This window comes from Dryobates pubescens, chromosome Z (genome assembly GCF_014839835.1).
Source record: "Dryobates pubescens isolate bDryPub1 chromosome Z, bDryPub1.pri, whole genome shotgun sequence".
NCBI lineage: Eukaryota > Metazoa > Chordata > Aves > Piciformes > Picidae > Dryobates > Dryobates pubescens.
Window position 1 is genome coordinate 137,262,508 of NC_071657.1, and position 22,904 is coordinate 137,285,411.

At 47.9% G+C, this 22,904-nt stretch overlaps 1 protein-coding gene across 1 annotated transcript in view; it reads left to right on the forward strand.

Annotated features, from left to right (window-relative positions):
• NUP107 (nucleoporin 107) overlaps positions 1–22,904 on the forward strand; it is a 42,438-nt gene continuing 19,534 nt past the window's right edge. Inside the window, exons 1-13 of the mRNA XM_054178527.1 lie at positions 1–64; positions 948–1,033; positions 2,772–2,861; positions 3,847–3,959; positions 7,178–7,313; positions 8,091–8,194; positions 12,712–12,839; positions 13,900–13,948; positions 15,656–15,727; positions 17,037–17,125; positions 19,314–19,392; positions 20,360–20,473; positions 22,129–22,219. Coding sequence (XP_054034502.1) covers positions 57–64; positions 948–1,033; positions 2,772–2,861; positions 3,847–3,959; positions 7,178–7,313; positions 8,091–8,194; positions 12,712–12,839; positions 13,900–13,948; positions 15,656–15,727; positions 17,037–17,125; positions 19,314–19,392; positions 20,360–20,473; positions 22,129–22,219 — 1,159 coding nt within the window. The 5' untranslated portion in view covers positions 1–56. The remainder of the gene's footprint in view (positions 65–947; positions 1,034–2,771; positions 2,862–3,846; positions 3,960–7,177; positions 7,314–8,090; positions 8,195–12,711; positions 12,840–13,899; positions 13,949–15,655; positions 15,728–17,036; positions 17,126–19,313; positions 19,393–20,359; positions 20,474–22,128; positions 22,220–22,904) is intronic.

Genomic DNA, 22,904 nt, shown 5'->3' on the forward strand with positions numbered 1-22,904 from the left:
CGGCTGCAGCGGAGGCGGGAACGCTTGAGCCCGGCCGTGCTGGGCCGGAGGCCGCCATGGACAGGTGGGAGGCGCGGCGAGCGGTTCGGGGAGGGTGTGAGGCTCCCGTGGGTGCGATCTGATGTGTGGCACATCCCCGTGAAGCGGCCGCGGGGGAGCGGCGTGCTGACAGTGTGGGGTGGGAAACAGCAGGGCTGGAGCAATGTCTGAGGGCTACGGAAGGCTTTTCTGTTGTCCGAGAGGACTACATCTGTTGGATTTCTTCTGGGATATGTTTATAGAGTTGTTGGTTGCCCAGGAAGAGTTGAGCCAGGCCTTTGCGGAGTGCTCTACAGACAAGTCTGCTTAGGCGGTCCCAGCTGCGGCCTTCGCAGTCCACCTGTACCTTCTCCTTTGCATGTTTAGTAATTGTTAACCAATTTTTTTTCCTAGTAATTTGTAGTGATTTTGTGTATCTGAAGAAAAAAATCCCACTGTGAAATGATGTCATTTTTTCAATTTAATTTTTCAATTAAAAACTTAGTTTTATGCTGCTGTATCTTTAAATAAGAAAGTATCTGTTGTGGTGTTGGAGTAACAGAGTGTGGGCTTTCAGACAAATGCATTCTCTTGAGCTGTTGAGAAGAGAGTCATAGAATAGTTTGGGTTGGAAGGGACCTCCAAAGGTCTGCTAGTCCAGTCCCCCTGATCCATTAGATCAGGTTGCCCAGAGCCCCATCAACCCTGACCTTGCATGTCTCCGGGGATGGGACCTCAACTATCTCCCTGGGCAGCCTGCAAGACTCGGGCTCTGTTGAGGAGACTGGCCAGCAGTACTAGAACTGGAGATGACTCATCCCTTGTTTAAGGTGTTAGTTGTGCATTTTCTTGGAGCAAGAAAAACAAAGTCTCTGTTTATCTGCTTGGGTTTGCTTTGCTTACTCGGTGCCTGTGTTGCTGTTCCCTAGAAATGGTTTCCCAGACTTGTCCTCCCCCTGTGATGCAGACGTGGCCAGACCTGCACGGAAGCCAAGCTCTCAGAAGAAAGTGTCTAGTATCCTTTTTTCTTTCAAGAGTTTATCATCTTTCATGATGTTATCATAGAGATGTTGATGGTCTCTTTTGCCGTTCCAGTCAGGACAACAAATCTGTGTGGGATTCCCTGTTCAGGCTGCTATCAAATTGTTTTTCAGGCTTTGAGGGGTTGGTAGAGCTCAAACTGAAAATGCTCCTTCTGATGCTTCAAAACTTTACCTTCTGGAAACAGTTTCCTTTCTAAAGGAAACTGGTGGAATATACTGCAAGAGCTCTGGTATCTGCCTTAGGAGGCATCCTGTGATCCGCACTTTAAAGGGGTATAAAACACACCTGAGTGGTAGAGTATAAAAAGTTACAGTGTATCTCACAGTACGTTTGAAAACCATTCTTGGCATGCTCAAAATCAAAGTCATGATGAATAAATGCACTCTCTGAACACAGCAAGGTACAACTGGAGAGATCACAGGATGTTAGGGGTTGGAAGGGACCTCTGGAGATTTACAGAATTTCTTTGTGTGACTAAGAATACATACATAGAATACATACATAGAATAAACCAGGTTGGAAGAGACCTTCAAGATCATCGCGTCCAACCCATCAACCAATCCAACACCACCCAAGCAACTAACCCACAGCACCAAGTACCCTGTCAAGTCTTCTCCTAAAAACCTCCAGTGATGGCGACTCCACCACCTCCCCAGGCAGCCCATTCCAATGGGCAATCACTCTCTCTGTATAGAACTTTTTCTAACATCCAGCCTGAATCTCCCCTGGTGCAGCCTGAGACTGTGTCCTCTTGTTCTGGTACTGCTTGCCTGGGAGAAGAGACCAGTCCAACCCCCCCGCCAGAGCAGGAGCATAGAACCCAGCACAGGTCACACAGGAACACATTCAGACAGGGCTGGAAAGGCTCCAGAGAAGGAGACTCCACAACCTCTCTGGGCAGCCTGCTCCAGGGCTCTGGGACCCTCACAGTAAAGAAGTTCCTCCTGATGTTGAGGTGGAACCTCCTGTGCTGTAGTTTCCATCCATTGCCCCTTGTCCTATCCCAGGGCACAAGTGAGCAGAGCCTGTCCCCTCCCTCTTGACCCCCAGCCCTCAGCTATTGATAGACATTGATTAGATCCCCTCTCAGTCTTCTCCTCTCCAGACTAACCAGCCCCAGGGCTCTCAGCCTTTCCTCCTAAGGCAGATACCAGAGCTCTTGCAGTCTTTTAAAAAGGAAACTGTTTCCAGAAGGTAAAGTTTTGAAGCATCAGAAGTACCATTTTTAGTTTGAGCTCTACCAACCCCTTAAAGCTTCTGGGCAGCCTGTTCCACTACTCTGTGACCCTCACAGTGAAGAAATTCTTCCTCAAGTTGAGTTGGAACCTCCTGTGCTGTAATTTTTATCCATTGCCCCAATCAAACTTTTGCTATTGGTCTCTGATATTGTCCCCTTTTGTAGTGTGTTTTTGTGCATTAAGAAGAAGAAAAGTTCAAACCCAAAACTATAGACTGCACTATCTAAAGACTGGGAGGGAGGGATATTAATGAGGGATTGAAAGTGGGATTTCTGTGCTTTACCTGCAGTATCCCTTTCACCTCTCCAGCCTGCTGAATGAGACTTCCTGCTTGACTTTTAAAGACAAAGTGTGTAACCTTTGGATCATTTGAGCTACAGCACAATGTTTTTCCTTTCTAAGTGTTCACAGTCATTTGAAACAGAGCCAAAATTGTGGTTAGGAGAATGTTTCTTAACTTAACTTCATCAGTTCTTGCATCCCTGGATGACTCATTTGGCAACATGACACCCAGAGGCCAGCTGCTGTCCCGGACTCCTGGTTCACTGCTTCGTCAGCCAGGTAAGGCTGCTTTCTTCCTAAGACTTTACATGATTAGACTTCATCATTAGTGAAAATTCATAAGGATAAAGGCAGGGGTGCACCACAGTGGGCCCTGTGGAAGGCTGCATGGTGATTAGGGAGCTGGAGTGTCAGGTAAGAGGGGAGGCTGAGAAGGGCTGGGATTGTATAGCCTGGGAAAGAAAGCTTATGTGGGTCTTAAAATAGAAGTGGATCTTTAGTGGGTCTTAAAATAGAAGTGGATCTTTAGTGGGTCTTAAAATAGAAGTGGATCTTTAGTGGGTCTTAAAATAGAAGTGGGTAGATTCAGACTGGATGTTAGGAAGAAGTTGTTCCCCCTGAGGGTGGTGAGAGACTGGCACAGGTTGCCCAGGGAGGTGGTGGAAGCCTCATCCCTGGAGGTTTTGAAGGCCAGGCTGGATGTGGCTGTGAGCAACCTGATCTAGTGTGAGGTGTCCCTGCCCATGGCAGGGGGGTTGGAGCTGGATGATCCTTGAGGTTCCTTCCAACCCTGACAATTCTATGGTCTTGTCAATGTCCATAAATACTTGATGGGAGGGAGTAAAAAGACAGCCAGGGTCTACTTGGTAGTACCCGGTGAAAAAACAAGAGGCAGTAGGCACAGCATTGCACACAGGGAATTCTGTTTAAATGTAAGAAAAAAAGCTTTTTTGCTGTGTGGGTGATTAAACACTTGAACTCACTGCCCAGATGTTCTGTGGATTCTCTGTCCTTAGAGATACCCAAAGCTGCATGGGCAAGGTCCTGAACAACCTTTCCTGGCTGACAGTGTTTTGGAGGGGGTGGGGGTAGAGCAGGGAGAAGCAAGTTGCTTCTCTGTTAGGTTGGTTTGTCTCTTTCTTGTATGGTGGAGCAGGATTTCGTCAATGCTTCAATCTCCATTGTCAGATTTCCATTGGAGCTCCTTGCTAGAGAATAGTGGCCCTGAAATACTTCTTTTCAGAAGAGTCTCTCTCTCTTTCAGCTACTGCACTAGCTCGAGGCTCCATGAAGCCATCAGATATGTCTGCCATCCTGGGAGCTGGAGGAAAATCTGGGATTCTCCCCAATTCTGGACTCTTCAGCAATATGTCAATGGTAAGATGCTGTTGTTAAAGCACCTTCTTCCTCTCCTCTTCCTATGAAACTTACCAGAAACTCCATGCTTACAGTGTTTCAGTGCTCCTTGCACCAAGGACAGACTCTGGGTGGTAGAAGCTTGCTAGTACCTCTATTGCTGCTTGCTACCAGTAGTATTTATTAAGTGTTGTTCTTTGGGATGATGCTTGAAGAATACAGAATTAACCAGGCTGGGAAAGACCTTTGAGATCATCCAGCCCAACCTATCAGCCAACACCATCTCATCCACTAAACCATGGCACCAAGTGCCTCATCCAGACTCCTTAAACACTTCCAGTGATGGTGACTCCACCACCTCCCTGGGCAGCAGAAAGTAATAGAAGGTTTTAAGGACCTGCTAAGTCCACCCTGTGAGTTAAGCCAATCCTTGTCTCATCAGCTTGTGAATGCAGGAATCCTGACTTTGTTTGGTTTCAGATTCTTCAAAGGCAATTACTCTACCTCAGCAAGTTAAACCTTCAGACTTCTTATTTTAGCACCCTCCAGCATTAGGCTTCCCTTGGATGTTTGGACTTCAAAGCACTTCTGATGACTTTCCAGATGACATTAATGATCTTCTGCTGTGGTGTCTTTGGGAAAACACTGATTAGAAAAGCTATCAGCAGGGACATCTGAAGTGTTTTATCTCTGTTTATTTTAAAATTAGCTCCAAACAATTGTCTTCTTCTATGTGCATTTTAATTCCTTCTCCATTCTAGTTGTTTCTCTAGTTTGTTACAGCCAGTTGTTTTCTTTCTTTGAATTAGCAACTTCTGGGGCCTGGTTGATCAACAGCTCTTAGAATCAGAGAATTGCAGAATCAACCAGGCTGGAAAAGACCTCAGAGCTCATCAAGTCCAACCTATTCCCTAATACCTAACACCTCCTGACAACTAAACCATGGCTCCAAGTGCCACATCCAAGCCTTTTTTGAACACCTCCAGGGATGGGGACTCCACCACCTCCCTGGGCAGCACATCCCAATGGGCAACCTCTCTTTCTGGGAAGAACTTTCTCCTCACTTAGAGCCCAAGCTTCCCCTGCACAGCTTGAGACTGTGTCCTCTTGTTGTTTTTTGGGTCACCAGGCTCCAAGATGCCTCATTTTCAGTAGTGCCTGCTACAGGAGGGTGGTTGTGAAACTACCTATCTACAGGAGCCAAGATAGAGAGAGATGGGTAGCTAGGTGGATAGGTAGCTAGGTGGGTGGGTAGGTCAGTAGGTAGATAGATAATATTGCACAGCCTTATAACTGTTCCTTGCAACTCAGCCACTTGACCTAACAGATCACCAACCCATGCACACCTCCCTCAGGAGAGCTATGGGCTCCTGCTGGGTCTCTCTGCACTTCCTGAGGTGTCTGCCTCAGTCTAGCACTAAGCCACAGAACTGACCATTGCTGCTCTTGAACATTTCTTGTTGACTTGAACCAATGGCTTAAAGAGAGCAGGCAAGAGGAATACTGTGGGTAGAAACTGGTCCATAAAAGGAAGAGTGACAGGGGATCTTATAAATGCATGTGTCTAAAGGGTGCAGGTCATGAGGATGGGGCTGGGCTCTTCTTAGTGATGGTCAATGATAGGACAAGGAGCAACAGGTACAAACAAGAGCAGAGAAGGTTTCACTTGAACTTAAGGAGAAGCTCCATTTCTTTGAGGGTGAGAGAGCACTGGAACAGGCTGCCCAGAGCATGGAGTTTCCTCCTCTGGAGACTTTCTAAACCTGCCTGGGCACGTTCCAGTGCAGCCTGATCAGGAGGAACCTGTGTTAGCAGAGGGGTTGGACTAGCTGATCTTCAGAGGTCCCTTCCAACCCCTACCATTCTCTGATTCTATGTCCACAGTTTTCTGTTACACTTAGGAGAGTGCTGCAGCAATGTCATCTGCTTCCCTGTTTGCACTTGTTTGGGTGGGACTGTTTGAAGAGTCTGGGTAAAAAGAATCAACTAGTGGCACATCTCTAGGTCTTGGAGTAGCATTGATTGTTGCTGAGAAAACAATTGCTGTCATGGAGACAGTGCAGTACACATACAGTCTGTCTTCTCTCTGGCCATTTTGCTGCTCTGATGGTCAGATATGTTCTCAAGTAGCTGCTCTGAAATACCCCCCACCAAGTGCAGGTGTGTCTTTGTTTCCCCCTTCAGTATCCTGGTGTTTGCTAGCATTTGAACCATGCATTGCTTCCTTCAGTTGAATGGTTTGCAGCAATTCACCAAGAGCACTGAAAGGCTGCTCAGTGGTTCTGATTCCAACTTGAACTGCTTTGCTTAACTTCCTGCAGGGGCTTTACAACCCAGGCAGTGTTACTCCTTTTCTTTTTGGTTTGAAAGACAAAATATGAAGTAAACATTCACAGAATCATAGAACTGTTTTGTTGGGAAAGACCTCCAAGATCATTGAGTCCAGCCATGGCCATGGCCCATGTCCTGAAGTGCCATGGCCATGTATTTCTAGAACACTTCCAGGGATGGTGAGTCCATCACCTCCCTGGGCAGCCTGACCACACTTTTTGACAAGAAATCCTTCCTAACATCCAACTTGAACCTCCCCTGGCACAATGTCAGGCCATTTCCTCTGGTTCTGTCACCTGATAATAAGGAGAAGAGACCAACACCCACCTCACTCCAACCTCCCTCCAGGAAGTTGTAGGGAACCAGTAGGTGCTCCCTCAGCCTCCTTTTGTGCAGCCTAAACACCCCCAGGTGATGGCATATAAAACTTTTGAGTGTTTGCTTAGTTTTCAGGTGAAAAGCCCTATGTGTTTTTCAACAGGTTTTAAACTTTCCTTGGATTTGTTTCTATTTTTAGTTATTTCCTGAAATAAAAATCACAGGAGCAGAGGATGTTAGGGGTGGGAAGGGACCTCTGGAGATCTTTGAGTCCAGCCCCCCTGCCAGAGCAGGAGCATAGAACCCAGCACAGATCACACAGGAACACATCCAGACAGGGCTGGAAAGGCTCCAGTTGATCATTGCTTTTTCCTTTTGTTCACTCCAGACTAAAATGTATCTTTTAGGAACTGTTTCTTAAAGGCACAGCTGTACCTGATCTAAAGGCAATGATTTCTCTGCTAGGTTTTTGGGCTTTCTTTAGGACTGCTCTGTTTATACACAAAAGGGGAAAAGAAACCCTTGGAGGTAGGTCTCCCCTAGTCTGAGATGGCTATTCATTTTCCTTTTTGTCCTTGTTGTGCTTTTAGCTGGATGAAAGTAACTGGACAATGGCATTCTCACCTCAGCAGACAGGAATGTTTGGGAATCTGGACACTTCCAATATGACAGAAGATGTCACCATGAGCGCTGTACTGCTGCGTGAGGATGATCCTGGGGAAGCTGGTGAGACAGGCTGAAGTGCTCATACTAAGTGACCACACTTTCTGTTAGTGATCTTTAAATACAGATAGATAGATAGATGTTCTTCTGGGGGGTTGGTTGGGTTTGTTGTTTGATGTTGGGGAGGTTTTTTGGGTGTTATTTTGCTGATACTTATTTGGCAAAACCAAGCTGCTTCATAGAACCACAGAATTGTCAGGCTTGGAAGGGACCTCAAGGCTCAGCCAGTTCCAACCCCCCTGCCATGGGCAGGGACACCTCACACTACAGCAGGTTGCTCACAGCCACATCCAGCCTGGCCTTCAAAACCTTCCACCACCTCCCTGGACAACCTGTGCCAGTCTCTCACCACCCTCATGGGGAAGAACTTCTTCCTAGCATCCAGTCTGAATGTACCCAATTGTAGTTTTGCTCTATTTCCCCTAGTCCTATCTCTATATGGTACCCTAAAAAGACCCTTCCCAGCTTTCTTGCAGCCCCCTTCAGATGCTGGAAGGCCACAATTAGGTCTCCTCAGAGCCTTCTCTTCTCCAGACTGCACAACCCCAACTCTCTCAGTCTGTCTCTATAGGAGAGGAGCTCCAGCCCTCTGCTCATCCTCGTGGCCCTTCTTTGAATGCCTTCCAGATACAAGTAGTTCATACCATCAGTGTGCTCCTTTAGATTATGAAAGATGAGATACTTTGTCATCAGAAGGATTCCTCTTCTTGTGGTCAGTTGGCCTTTTTTCACCAAGCTATGCCTGACTAACATGTCTGTTGCTTCTTAAATCTCTTCTAGCTACTATGAGCATGTACTCAGACTTCCTGCATTCCTTCCTGAAGCATACATCAACTACCATTTTTGACCTTGTGGATGAGTATGAAGGTATTTGTAACAGTCAGGTAAGTCATTTCCTTGGCTTTTTACTTACTCTGTAGTCCCTCCTGAAAGTAATGCTGCTATTTTACTTCAAGCTGAGAAGTCACAGGGCTCAACATAGATACTTTAATTCTTCCAGCTGGTTGCAGCCTTCTGAGTCACTGAACACCAGACTGAGTGGCATCTCTTTCCTCATACACTGCTTTGGCACAGGACTGCCCATTGTGTAGCTTGCAGAATGCTAGAAGTGTCATCTGGCTGCTGTTTCACTGCAAGTGTCAAGTGACAGTAAACATGAGCAGATGTAGAGATGTTGGTGGTGGTGTTAATGATAACAAGATGGATTAAAGTGGACTTATTTTTCTCTGCTCTAAGTCAATAAAGCCATTGTCTTAAGGGTTTACTGCTGCATGACTAACAAGCTGGCAGTAGAGATCTCAAGTAGTAGAGTCCCTGTCTCTGGAGTAATTCAAACCCCATATGGATTCAAACCCATATGGAATTAAGGTTTTAGACACAGGGTTGGTCTTTTTTGTTTGGCTGTTGACTGACAGCTCAGAACCAGCAGGGACTGACAATTTGAAAGGAAGAGTGTGAGGGCTCCCTGCCCATGGCAGGGGGATTGGAACTAGATGACCCTTGAGCTCCCTTCCAGCCCTATCCATTCTATGATACTTCTATCAATAAGATCACGAGAGAGGTGGGCAGATCATTTTTAGTAGGAGACTTCATCCCTGTGTCTGTGCTAGGAGAATGGTTCTGTGGTAGAAGGTTGCCAGCTCTGTTTTGTGCAGATGTATTGTTGGGGCTGAGCTGGAGAGCGCTGAGCTCTTTAATGAGGCATGTACCACAGTTGTGCTCCCAGGTGGGAAGCAGACAAAAGAAGGAAAAGAAATGTGAACTTGGTTGTTTTGTGAGGTGGTGGGATTTCTGAGCTGAAGTGGAAAAGGCAGTCTCTTCCTTCTGCTTGAGACTATGGATCCCCTCTCCAAGGTCATGGAATGTGGAGTGGTTGTTTTAAGCCATGTGGAATTCAGTGGAGCCAACTGTGTGTTGCTAAGGACTCTACAAAACTAGAGTGAAGGATGTCCCTCCCAACATTGGCTCTGATGTTGCTGACAGGGCTTGGGACTGGGCACAGATGTACCCTGAAGTCCTGTCCCCAGTGGCTCCTAACAGCCCTGAACTCTTCTCATTTTCTGGGAGGTAATAGAAGATAACAAAAGACTGCTCCTCCCTTGCACCAGGGGGCTGCATCTCCTCCCTTGCACCAGGGGGCTGCGTCTCCTCCCTTGCACCAGGGGGCTGCATCTCCTCCCTTGCACCAGGGGGCTGCATCTCCTCCCTTGCACCAGGGGGCTGCATCTCCTCCCTTGCACCAGGAGGCTGCATCTCCTCCCTTGCACCAGGGGGCTGCATCTCCTCCCTTGCACCAGGGGGCTGCATCTCCTCCCTTGCACCAGGGGGCTGCATCTCCTCCCTTCCCTTGCACCAGGGGGCTGCATCTCCTCCCTTCCCTTGCACCAGGGGGCTGCATCTCCTCCCTTCCCTTGCACCAGGGGGCTGCATCTCCTCCCTTGCACCAGGGGGCTGCATCTCCTCCCTTGCACCAGGGGGCTGCATCTCCTCCCTTGCACCAGGGGGCTGCATCTCCTCCCTTGCACCAGGGGGCTGCATCTCCTCCCTTGCACCAGGGGGCTGCATCTCCTCCCTTGCACCACGGTGGCTGCATCTCCTCCCTTGCACCAGGGGGCTGCATCTCCTCCCTTGCACCAGGGGGCTGCATCTCCTCCCTTGCACCACGGTGGCTGCATCTCCTCCCTTGCACCAGGGGGCTGCATCTCCTCCCTTGCACCAGGGGGCTGCATCTCCTCCCTTGCACCAGGGGGCTGCATCTCCTCCCTTCCCTTGCACCAGGGGGCTGCATCTCCTCCCTTCCCTTGCACCAGGGGGCTGCATCTCCTCCCTTGCACCAGGGGGCTGCATCTCCTCCCTTGCACCAGGGGGCTGCATCTCCTCCCTTGCACCAGGGGGCTGCATCTCCTCCCTTGCACCAGGGGGCTGCATCTCCTCCCTTGCACCAGGGGGCTGCATCTCCTCCCTTGCACCACGGTGGCTGCATCTCCTCCCTTGCACCAGGGGGCTGCATCTCCTCCCTTGCACCAGGGGGCTGCATCTCCTCCCTTGCACCAGGGGGCTGCATCTCCTCCCTTGCACCACGGTGGCTGCATCTCCTCCCTTGCACCAGGGGGCTGCATCTCCTCCCTTGCACCACGGTGGCTGCATCTCCTCCCTTGCACCACGGTGGCTGCATCTCCTCCCTTGCACCACAGTGGCTGCATCTCCTCCCTTGCACCAGGGGGCTGCATCTCCTCCCTTGCACCACAGTGGCTGCATCTCCTCCCTTGCACCACAGTGGCTGCATCTCCTCCCTTGCACCACAGTGGCTGCATCTCCTCCCTTGCACCAGGGGGCTGCATCTCCTCCCTTGCACCAGGGGGCTGCATCTCCTCCCTTGCACCACGGTGGCTGCATCTCCTCCCTTGCACCACGGTGGCTGCATCTCCTCCCTTGCACCAGGGGGCTGCATCTCCTCCCTTGCACCAGGGGGCTGCATCTCCTCCCTTGCACCAGGGGGCTGCATCTCCTCCCTTCCCTTGCACCACAGGGGCACATCTCATTGTCTTCTCCAAATCTGTTGTTCACCTCCCACTTGAAAACTGGTTAATGTTTTGATGCCTAACAAAAGGGGCACCGTTTGGGGCTGTTCTCAGAAGCAGTAGGAGCTCTGGACAAGATTTTTTTGTCTTATGCTTTCTTCATGATAAATAAAGGGGGGAGGAAAATACAGAATTTCCTGTTGGTAGTACTAGAAATGGTGATAACCAACAACTTTAGAGTGTCCTCATTTAATGAAGCTGGGAAAGGAAGGGTGCTTTGCAGACACTGATAAATGCTGTCACAGATACCAGTAGGACTGACCTAATGTTTGATACTGATGTGCATGGAAAAGAAGTTGAGGATTTGGGTGCTTTGGTTCTGGTTTGGTGTTGGTGGCAGGGGGGAGGGTTAGTTCGGTTGGTTGGGGGTTTGGTTTGGTGGTTTTGTTGTTGGTTTGGTTTTGTTGGGGGTTTATTATTATTATTATTTTTGTTGGGTTTTGATGGTTTTGATTTTTATTGATTTTTTTTTTAATGTGGCTTCTTGTTTATTTGGGGGTTTTTGGGGTTTTTTTGGTTGGGTTTTTTTTTGTTGGGTTTTTTTTGTTGGGTTTTTTTTGGTTGGGTTTTTTTTTGCTTGGGTTTTTTTTTGCTTGGGGTTTTTTTTGCTTGGGGTTTTTTTTGCTTGGGTTTTTTTTTTTTGGGGGGGGTTTGTTGGGTTTTTTTGGTTGGGTTTTTTTGGTTGGGTTTTTTTGGTTGGGTTTTTTTGGTTGGGTTTTTGGTTGGGTTTTTTTTTGGTTGGGTTTTTTTTTGGTTGGGTTTTTTTGGTTGGGTTTTTTTGGTTGGGTTTTTTTGGTTGGGTTTTTTTGGTTGGTTTTTTTTGGTTGGTTTTTTTTTTGTTGTGTTTTTTTTTGTTGGTTTTTTTTGTTGGATTTTTTGGTTGTTGGGGTTTTTTTGTTGGGTTTTTTTGGTTGGGTTTTTTGTTTGTTTTTTGTTGGTTTTTTTTTTTTTTTTTTTTTGGGGGTTTTTTTTTTTTTGGGTTTTTTTTTGTTGGTTTTTTTTTTTTTTTTGGTTTTTTTTTTGTTTTTTTTTTTTTTTTTTTTGTTTTTTTTTTTTTTTTTTTTTGTTGGGTTTTTTGTTTGTTTTTTTTCTTGTTAGTTTTGTTTGTTTTGTTTTGTGGGGGTTTTATGTCGGTGTTTTGGTTGGGTTTTTTAGTTGGGTTTTTTGGGTTTGGGAGGGTTGTTGGATCTTTTTGTTGGGTTTTTTGTTGATTTTGTTTGGTTTTTTAGGGGGGTGTTGAGGATTTTGTTGTTGGTTTTTTTGGGGGGGTTGTTGGATTTGTTTGGGGGTTTTGTTTTTGGGGGGGGGTTGTTGGGGTTTTTTTTGGTTGTGGTTTTTTGGTGGGAGTTTTTTGGTGGGGGTTGTGGTTTTTTGTTGGTTGGGGGGGCTATTTTGTTGGTGTGGGGTTTTTTGTTTTGTTTATTTGTGGGTTTTGTTGTGTTTGTGTTTTTTAAACTTATTTTTATTGGGGTTTTTTATTCTTATTCTTCTTTTCCACCACCACCACCCCCCCCAGGTGGTTGCCTTCTCTCCCTCCAAGCCTTTCAGTGCTTTTTAATTGATCAACATAAGCTGCTCATATCCTGAGTTTGTGCACTGTGCTTTGAAACAGATCTGTTCCCTTAGTGCATGGCCTCTGGGCTGTGTGCATAATTAACTCTTAGCAATAATTGAGGGAATTGGTGCAGAATTATCATCTCTTCCAGAGAGGTAGATGATAACCAACCTTGGTTGTTGAAAGCATTCAAGGTAATGAAAATGCTGGGACACAAGGTGTGATGCCAGGCAACATTAACTGTGTGTGGATGGATTGATTGCAGGTGAATATCTTGGGGAAGATAGTCTATCGTGCAACCCCTGGGCAGCAAAAGTTTTCCAAGACTGCCAGTGTCCTGTGGCTTCTCAAGCAGGAGATGGTAACCTGGAGACTCTTGTCCTCACTTTACAGGTAATGCCTCTGAAAAGTACTTGTACAATCCCAAGCACCAATATAGGCTGGGCAGGAACTGGTTAGAGAGCAGGCCTGAGGAAAAGGACCTGGGGGTGCTGGGGGAGGAGAAGCTCAACAGGAGCCAGCAGTGAGCACTTGCAGCCCAGAGAGCCAAGCAGAGCCTGGGCTGCAGCAAGAGAAGCAGAGCCAGCAGGGCCAGGGAGGGGATTCTGCCCCTCTGCTCCACTCTGCTGAGACCACAGCTGGAGCACTGTGTCCAGTTCTGGAGCCTCTGTTACAGAAAGGATCTGGAGGTGCTGGAAGGTGTCCAGAGAAGGGCCACGAGGATGAGCAGAGGGCTGAAGCTCCTGTCCTGTGAGGACAGACTGAAGGAGTTGGGGTTGCTCAGTCTGGAGAGGGGAAGGCTCTGAGGAGACCTAATTGTGGCCTTCCAGTATCTGAAGAGGCCTGCAAGAAAGCTTTCTCCTCACCTCCAGCCTAAACTTCCCCTGGCACAGCTTGAGACTGTGTCCTCTTGTTCTGGTGCTGGCTGCCAGCACCAGAGAAGAGACCAGCCCCCACCTGGCTACAACCTCCCTCCAGGGAGTTGTAGACAGCAATAAGGTCTCCTCTGAGCCTCCTCTTCTCCAGGCTAAGCAACCCCAGCCTCACCTTGAGTATGCCCAGGGATGGGGCCTCAACCACCTCCCTGGGCAACCTGTTCCAGTGTTCCACTACCCTCATGGTGCAGAACTTGTTCCTGACATCCAATGTCAATCAGCTCTGCTCTAGTTTGAATCCATTGCCCCTTGTCCTACCACCACAGGCCTTGTCACCACAGGCCTTAGTAAACAGTCTCTCTCCATCCTCCTTGTAGACCCCCTTCAGTCTGTTTATTCTCTTTGTACTGAAATGGCAGTTGCAGAGGGCCCTGTTCTTACTCTTCCCTTGGCTACTGGTAGTGGTTGTAAGAAAGAACATTTATTTGTCTAGAGGGCATTTTAAGCACCTTCACTGATGCACTCTGCTGAATTTCCTTAGCTTTTTGATCATTAACATTTTGCACCTTCATCTCCAGGGACAGAATACAGACTGCACTGGAAGATGAAAATGCATTTGATGTCACAGTAAGCTTGGGACTTTCTGGGTTTGGGTTTGTTTTAAACACTGTAGTAAGTTAAATACAAACTAAGTGCTTGCAGCACTGAGATTGTAAAAATGAAATGCAGCCACTCAAAAGCTGAAAGAATGTAAACAAAAAGGAGGCTTCCTTGAGATTTATCACAGCAAATGCTGTGTTTATATATAGTGCAAAGTGAATTTACATGCTTGGTTCCAAGGAGGAAATGGGAGTGTAAAGCACATTATAAACTATACTTTGTTCCCTTAAGTATTCCACAGACACTTGAAAGATCCACTGGAAACAATGAGCTGTTTGCCAGAGTTGCATCAGTAGCTGTAATGTTTCCATAGATCAGAGAGAATTTTGCTCTACCTAACAGAACCTTTGGTCTCAAGCTGTCCAGCCTGTGCAATCCTGAGTCCAATTTACCTCAAGAGAAATCCAAGTGTTTCAGCCTTCTTGTTTCAGCTGTAGTCCTCTTGTCTGTATCAATACAGTGATTCTCAGCCTGTGCTGCCAGAATATGCTTAGGAAGACAAAACAATAAGTAATGAGACTCTGCCTTTGTCACAGTTATGATCAGAGTTGCTTTTTTTAAACAGTCATCAAATACCTTCTTCTGGGAGTCCTGCTGCTGAGATGTCACTATTCATTTGAGTACTCTTGTGCCAGAAAACAACCTCCTCATGCCTGTGTTTCATAGGAAAATGGATCTTCTCTTCTTGTTGCAAGTCTAATGAGAGCTAAACCAGTGCAGGTCTAGGGAGGGTCTTCTCCCCCTCTGTTCTGCCCTGCTGAGACCACACCTGCAATCCTGTGTCCAGTTCTGGGCTCCCCAGTTCAAGAGAGACAGAGACCTGCTGGAGAGAGTCCAAGGGAGAGCCAGGAGGATTCTTAGGGGACTTGAGTATCTCCCCTGTGAAGAGAGACTGAGAGCCCTGGGGCTGTTGAGTCTGGAGAAGAGAAGGCTGAGAGGGGATCTGATCAATGTCTCTCAATAGCTGAGGGGTGGGGGTCAAGTGGAGGGGGCCAAGCTCTTTTGGCTGGGGCACAGGAATAAGCCAAGGAACAGTGGAGACAAACTTCACCAGAGAAGGTTTCAGCTCAGCATGAGGAGAAACTTCTTCACACTGAGGGTAACAGAGCCCTGCAGCAGACTGCCCAGAGAGGTTGTGGAGTCTCCTTCTCTGGAGCCTTTCCAACCCCACCTGGCTGCATTGCTGTGTGGACTCCCCTGGGTGATGCTGCTCTGGCAGGGGGGTTGGACTGGATGATCTCTGGAGGTCCCTTCCAACCTCTGACATTCTGTGACTGAAGGATCAGGGTTCTGGGCTTGGATTTTTTGGGGGGAGTTTTGGTTTGGTTTGTTCTTTTCACTCATCCATGCTAAGTGTCTCTGTTCTCTTGGGAAATGTCATCTTTTTTTCTGTATGCAGTAATTAAATGGGATTTTGGATAATATGAGTGGAATCAGTGGATCTCCTATCTAGAATCTTCTTGGTGGTCAGCTTTAGTGTAGCTGGAGATAAAAGTTCTCCCAGTACAGCAAATACACAGTGTCATCCTTCTGTAAAACAAAAAGGGGTGGGGGAGAGTTAGCAACCTGAACTTGGAGAAAGTTTATGAGTTAGTGTGTGTTCAGTTGGGTGTTTGTGGTTTTGTTGGCAACTTGTCTTTTCCATGAAGTAATAATCAGCTTTTTCTTAACCAGGTCTTAAGTGCCAGCGAAAAAACACACGTAGACAACTTGTTTCAGAAGGACTCACTGGTTCGACAAAGCCAGGTAGGAGTTCAAGTTCAGGAGGGGAGAAATGGAAGTAGAGAGATCAGGAGACACTTAAATGTTTGTGATGCTGAAGGGACTGCAGCACTGCCTGGGGAGGAGAGGCTGAGAGCCCTGGGGCTGTTTAGTCTGGAGAGGAGAAAACTGAGAGGGGATCTGATCGATGCCTATCAATAGCTGAGGGCTGGGGGTCAGGAAGGAGGGGACAGGGACAGCCTCTGCTCACTCCACTGGGATAGGACAAGGGGCAGTGGATGGAAACAGGAGGTTCCACCTCAACATGAGGAAGAACTTCTTCACTGTAAGGGTGACAGAGCACTGGAGCAGGCTGCCCAGAGAGGTTGTGGAGTCTCCTTGTCTGGAGCCTTCCCATCCCCATCTGGATGTGTTCCTGTGTGACCTGTGCTGGATTCTATGCTCCTGCTCTGGCAAGGTGGGGGGTGGGGGCTGTTGGACTTGATGATCTTTGAGGTCCTTTCCACCCTAGGGATCAAGTGCCTGAACAACATTCATACTGGACATTTAAAATTAAAGTGGAATAGTTGATAGTGGGCTGAACATGAGGCAGCAGTGTGCCTAGGTGGCCAAGAAGGCCAATGGCATCCTGGCCTGCATCAGAAATAGTGTGGCCAGCAGGAGCAGGGAAGTCATTCTGCCCTGGTTAGGCCACACCTTGAGTTCTGTGTCCAGTTCTGGGCTCCACAGTTTAGGAAAGATGTTGAGATGCTGGAAGGTGTCCAGAGAAGGGCAACAAAGCTGGGGAGGGGTCTGGAGCACAGCCCTGTGAGGAGAGGCTGAGGGAGCTGGGGTTGCTTAGCCTGCAGAAGAGGAGGCTCAGGGGAGACCTTCTTGTTCTCTACAACTCTCTGAAGGGAGGTTGTAGCCAGGAGGGGTTTGGACTCTTCTCCCAGGCAACCAGCACCAGAACAAGAGGACACAGTCTCAAGCTGTGCCAGGGGAGGTTTAGTCTGGGTGTGTGGAAAAAATTCTTCCCAGCAAGAGAGCTTGGCCATTGGGATATGCTGCCCAGGGAGGTGGTGGAGTCACCATCCCTGGAGGTGTTTAAGAGGAGACTGGATGAGGCACTTGGTGCCATGGTTTAGTTGTTTAGACTTGGACTTGGTTGGACTCGATGATCTCGAAGGTCTTTTCCAACCTGGTTAATTCCTATTCCTATTCTATTCTGTTCTTCAGGATGTGTGATGCCTTTGGTTACCATGTAGATAATGAGTAGATGCAGAAATGAGAGGAAGAGAGCTAAAATACTTCTTGTTACATGTGTGTGAAATGCAATTTGGTTTTGTTGCAGCTGGTGGTAGATTGGCTGGAGAGCATTGCTAAGGATGAAATTGGTGACTTCTCTGATAATATTGAATTTTATGCCAAATCTGTGTACTGGTGAGTACAGACTTTCTTTGATTACACTTGATTGGGAGCACATACCCACAGTTGACAGGCACAAGCAGAATCACTCTGAAGAAGTGGATATTTGAATGTTGCTCAGTACATTCACCCCTTTTCTTTAAATTCTTATATAGAATCATAGAATTGTCAGGGTTGGAAGGGACCTCAAGGATCAGCCAGTTCCAACCCCCCTGCCACGTGCAGGGACACCTCACACTGCAGCAGGTTGCTCACAGCCACATCCAGCCTGGCTGCAAACACCTCCAGGGATGAGGCTTCCACCACCTCCCTGGGCAGCATGTGCCAGTGTCTCACAATCCTCATTGGGAAGAACTTCTTCCCAATGTCTAATCTAAATCTCCCCTCCTCTAGCTTGGATCAATTCCCCCTAGTCCTGTCGCTACCTGACACCCTGAACAGTCCCTCCCCAGCTTTCTTGTAGCCCCCTTAAGATCAAGATTTCATTTTTGGAGGAAAGGATACAAGGAAGAGAAACCACCCAACAGCTTACTTAATCTTAACTTGGATGCAGATTGGATGCTTCATAGTAAGGCACAATAAGAGAGAGTCACCTGCTGATCAGCCTGTTGTTTACTCTTCATAAAACCCTTTCTACTATGTGTTTCTCAGGTGGTCACTTCTTTGTCTGGCTTTAATTTTGCCTCTTTAAGCTTTTGTTGTCTCTTTGTGGCATTGACTCTTCACCAGAGGCTGTCACTGTCATCTTCATTACCAATGGTGGGGTTTACAGCAGAGAAGACCAAAGGCTACCTGTCACACTAGAGGTCTAGAACAAGCCTCCTTTTCATGGCCAGTGAATACAGGCTGTTGGAATCAGGTTCTCATCCTAAAGTCAATTTCTATGCTAGGCTGAGTTTATAGTGAGAACTCACATTTATGCTCATGCATAAATCCATGAAGTAGACAAACAATTGAAATATTGGATGGCTTTGAATGAAATCCCAGATACCTGAATCCAAAGAGTGGTGGTCAGTGGAGATCAATGGCACCTGGAGGCTGGTCACCAGTGGTGCTCCTCAGGGCTCAGTGTTAGGGCCTGTTCTGTTTAACATCTTTATTGATGACCTTGATGAAGACACAGAGTGTGTCAGCAGTATGTTCCCAGATGACACCAACTGAGGTGGCAGTGTTGATCTGCACCAGGGTAGGGAGGCTCTACAGAGGGGCTTGGGTAGATTGGATCCCTGGCCAACGTTAACAGGAGGAGCTTCAACAAGGCCAAGTGCCAGGTCCTGCACTTGGGTCACAGCAACCCCAAGCAACACTACAGGCTTGGGGCAGTGTGGCTGGAAAGCTGCTGGCAGAAAGGGACCTGGGGGTGCTAATGGACAAGCAGCTGAACAGGAGCCAGCAGTGTGCCCAGGTGGCCAAGAAAGCCAAAGGACTTCGGGCTAGGATCAGCAACGCTGTGTCCAGCAGGAGCAGGGAGGGGACTGACCCCTGGGACTCAGCTCTGGGGAGGCCACACCTTGAGTACTGTGTCCAGTTTTGGGCACCTCAAGACAAGAGAGATGTGGAGGTGCTGGAGCCAGGGCAGAGGAGGGCAAGGAAGCTGGGAAGGGCCTGGAGAAGAAATCTGATGGAGAGCAACTGAAGGAGCTGGGGATGGTTAGTGTGAAAGAGGGGAGGCTGAGGGGAGACCTCTTGGCTCTCTACAACTACCTGAAAGGAGGTTGTGCAGAGGTTGGTGCTGGTCCCTCAGGTCATTAGTGACAGAACAAGAGGGAATGGCCTCAAGCTACCCCTGGGGAAGTTCAGACTGGACATCAGGAAACCTTTTTTCAGGACAAGAGTGGTCAGGCATTGGAATGTGCTGCCCAGGGAGGTGGTGGAGTCCCCAAGCCTGGCTGTGTTTGCAGGTGGTTTGGCTGTGGTGCTTGGGGATATGGTTTGTAGGGTTCTGGGTTGGATCTGGTGATCCTGAGGGTCTTTTCCAACCTGAATCCCTCTGTGATTCCGGTGTTTAACTTGTCAAACGCTGCACTTCCACAACAGTAACACAGTGCATTGATTAAACCAACCCAACCAAGTGTGTCTTGTCTCTAAGCACATTCCATGTAACTATAAAGATCTTCAATGTTTGTGTCTTATGAAAAGATAGTTGCTTGAAAAACAACCCAAACCCCTCCCATTTCTGTGCAAACCATTTCCCTGCCCTCAGGGAGAACACACTCCATATCCTGAAGCAGCGACAGCTGAACACGTACATGGGCAGCTCTCGAGCTCTGGTAACAGAGTTGGTAAGTAGTGTTTCAGCAGAAGCTTTGGTTTCAGAATGGTCTGGAGAGAGCAGATGTGCTGTTTTCACAGCCTTCCACTGAGTTGTAGATAGCTGTACTGTCCAAAAGTTATTGCACTACCTAAGAAATTGTGAGGCAGGGCAGCGCTGGACTTCTTTTGGGGATGGATGTCACTTCCATACCCCCATCACAAGGGGTGGAAGTGACATCCATCCCCCCACACCCATGTGGTGAAGGAAATAAATGGCTTTGGTAGTATTTTTATGACTGAAGGAAACTCATGTTCCTAATCAGAAAGAGATCATAATGGCTTTGTTAGTGCTTTTTCTGTCTGAAGCAAACTCATGTTTCTAACCAGAACAGCTTACAAAACTCACTGGAGGTCCTTGCAGATAAGGGTTTGCTGTCTTCAGACAGTAATCAGTACAATGAAACCAAGCCCTGATGGGATTCTGTGAGAACTGCTATAGTGCAATTTAATAGGAGGGAAGTTAAGGGAAGAAAGGACTGTCCAGTAGGAGGTAATGGACAGTCATAGAAGATTAATTCAATCTGAGAGGGATGCAAGGTGTTTATTGGCTTGAGAGCATGTTTGGATTAACTAGAAGCAAGTACAGTTGTTCTGAGAAGCCTTCTCAAAAAGTGGAGGTAGAGAGGCAGAAGGAGAAAGGATCTTTGAAGGTGAAGAGAGCTGGAAGGTGAGAAGTCTGGGGCAAAACCCAAAGTGGTGAAGTAAATAAATTGCAGTGACTCCTTCTAATAGGAACAATGGCAGAGGAGGAATGAAAGAAATGAAAGGCAGGGAAGTATCATGCTAGGTATTAGATGCTTTGTACAGATTGTTAAGCCAACATGCAACAGTGACTCCAAATTATAAAGCAGGCCAGGAATCATCACAAGAGGTGTGTAGGCATTGGGTGGGTGGGTGGGTGGATGGATGGATGGATGGAGACTTTCTTCCTTGCAGGATCCAGATGCTCCTATCAGACAGAAGCTGCCACTTGATGATTTGGACCAAGAAGATGATGTGAGGTTATTGAAGTATCTCTTCACTCTCATCAGAGCAGGAATGACAGATGAGGTGAGCTGCAGACAGTTGTTCCATCTTCTTGGCTAACCACTGTAACTGATTTAAATCCTGCTATTAGAGCTAATGAAGAGCTGCTTACTGAAATGTCTGTTTGAATTTGGCTTACAGTGATTTCACTTTCAATTTGTTACCAGTACTGGCAGTAATGAACTCCTAAATTAGTATGCTAACAAAATTTTGCATTTAGTCAAGAAATTCTGGGTGTGGAGTAGGCATTATGGGGAGGGAAAAAACGAATCTCTGGGGGGGTTTTCGGTGGTGTTTAAAGGCCTGAGCTAGAAACCAATTCTTTTATGTTAGGCCCTATGCATATATAATGACATCTGAGTAATGGGGGTGGGGGAAAAGGACTTAGACTTAGGAACATGAATCACAGCATGTTAGGGGCTGGAAGGGACCTGGAAAGCTCATCCAGTCCAACCCCCCTGCCAGAGCAGGAGCACCCAGAGCAGATCACACAGGAACACATCCAGGCAGGGTTTGAATATCTCCAGAGAGGGAGACTCCACAACCCCCCTGGGCAGCCTGCTCCAGGGCTCTGTCACCCTCACAGGGAAAACATTTCCCTCCTGTTTCCAGGGCACTTCCTCTGCCTCAGCTTCCACCACTGCCCCTTGTGCTGGCATTGAGCATCCCCCAGCAGAGCCTGGCTCCAGCCTCTGGGCACTCACTTTGAAGGAAACCTATTTGTGTTAGTGCATAGACTGTTGAGTGTTGTTATGGGAAAGGTGGGATTGCTATTTTCAGGAGTGCATGAGGGGCTTGGAAGGCCAAGTCAACTGGAGAATCCACTATTAGATGAAAGATACAGACATGCTGGAGCTTGTCCAGGGAAGGGCCACAAGGATGAGCAGAGGGCTGGAGCTCCTCTCCTATGAGGACAGACAGAGGGAGTTGGGGTTGTTCAGTCTGGAGTAGAGAAGGCTCCAAGGAGACCTCATTGTGGCCTTCCAGTATCTGAAGGGGGCTCCAAGAAAGCTGGGGAGGGACTTTTGAGGGTGTCAGGGAGTGATAGGACTGGGGGGAATGGGGCAGAACTAGAAATGAGTAGATTCAGATTGGATGTTAGGAAGAAGTTGTTCCCCATGAGGGTGGTGAGAGCCTGGCACAGGTTGCCCAGGGAGGTGGTGGAAGCCTCATCCCTGGAGATTTTCAAGGCCAGGCTGGATGTGGCTGTGAGCAACCTGCTGCAGTGTGAGGTGTCCCTGCCCATGGCAGGGGGGTTGGAACTGGCTGAGCCTTGAGGTCCCTTCCAGCCCTGACAATTCATGATTCTGAGAAAAAGCTGATGACTTTCTTGAAGAGATGGATTATACATCCAAACTACCAGACAGCACTTAAACTAAACTTAGCAGAAGCATGCATGACAGCTAGTTAAGCTGAGGCTGTAGCATATTTCTGACATTGCTATAAATGCTGACTGGAAAACTAAGATGTTTAGTGGGGGCAGGGGGGGGAAAAATCACCAATGGTATTTTACTTCCTTAGAAATCTTTTGGTTGTTTTGAGTTGAAGAGTCTTTGTGCCTATTTTTTGCACCTTCTCTACAAGAATTAACTATTTTAGTGCTGTTCAAATATTCAAAGGGGAAGCTGGGGGTTTTCCCACCTTGGAATCTGTTGCTGAGACAATCCATTGTTTTCCAGGCACAGCGCTTGTGCAAGCGATGTGGTCAGGCCTGGAGGGCTGCAACTCTGGAAGGATGGAAATTGTACCATGATCCTAACAGAAATGGAGGTATCTGCTTGTGTGGTTATTCTGGTTGCTAATCAATCAAGCCAGCCCCACCAAAAAATTGTTGTGGTTTGGATTTGCTAGCCAGCAAATTGGAAATCATAGAATCCACCAGGCTGGAAAAGACCTCAGGGATCATCAAGCCCAACCTATTGCCTAATACCTAACACCTCCTGACAACTCAACCATGGCTCCAAGTGCCACATCCAAGCCTTTTTTGAACACCTCCAGGGATGGGGACTCCACCATCTCCCTGGGCAGCACATCCCAAGGGCCAATCTCTCTTGCTGGGAAGAACTTTCTCCTCACCTCCAGCCTAAACTTCCCCTGGCACAGCTTGAGACTGTGTCCTCTTGTTTTGGTGCTGGTTGCCTGGGAGAAGAGACCAACCCCCACCTGGCTACAGCCTTCCTTCAGGTAGTTGTAGAGAGCAAGAAGGTCTCCTCTGAGCCTCCTCTTCTGCAGGCTAAGCAACCCCAACTCCCTCAGCCTCTCCTCACAGGGCTGTGCTCCAGACCCCTCCTCAGCTCTGTTGCACGTTCAAGTGTCTCAATGTCATTCTTAAATTGAGAAGCCCAGAACTGGACACAGGACTCAAGGTGTGGCCTGAGCAGTGCTGAGTACAGGGCAGAATGACTTCCCTGCTCCTGCTGGCCACACTCTTCCTGATGCAGGCCTGGATGCCACT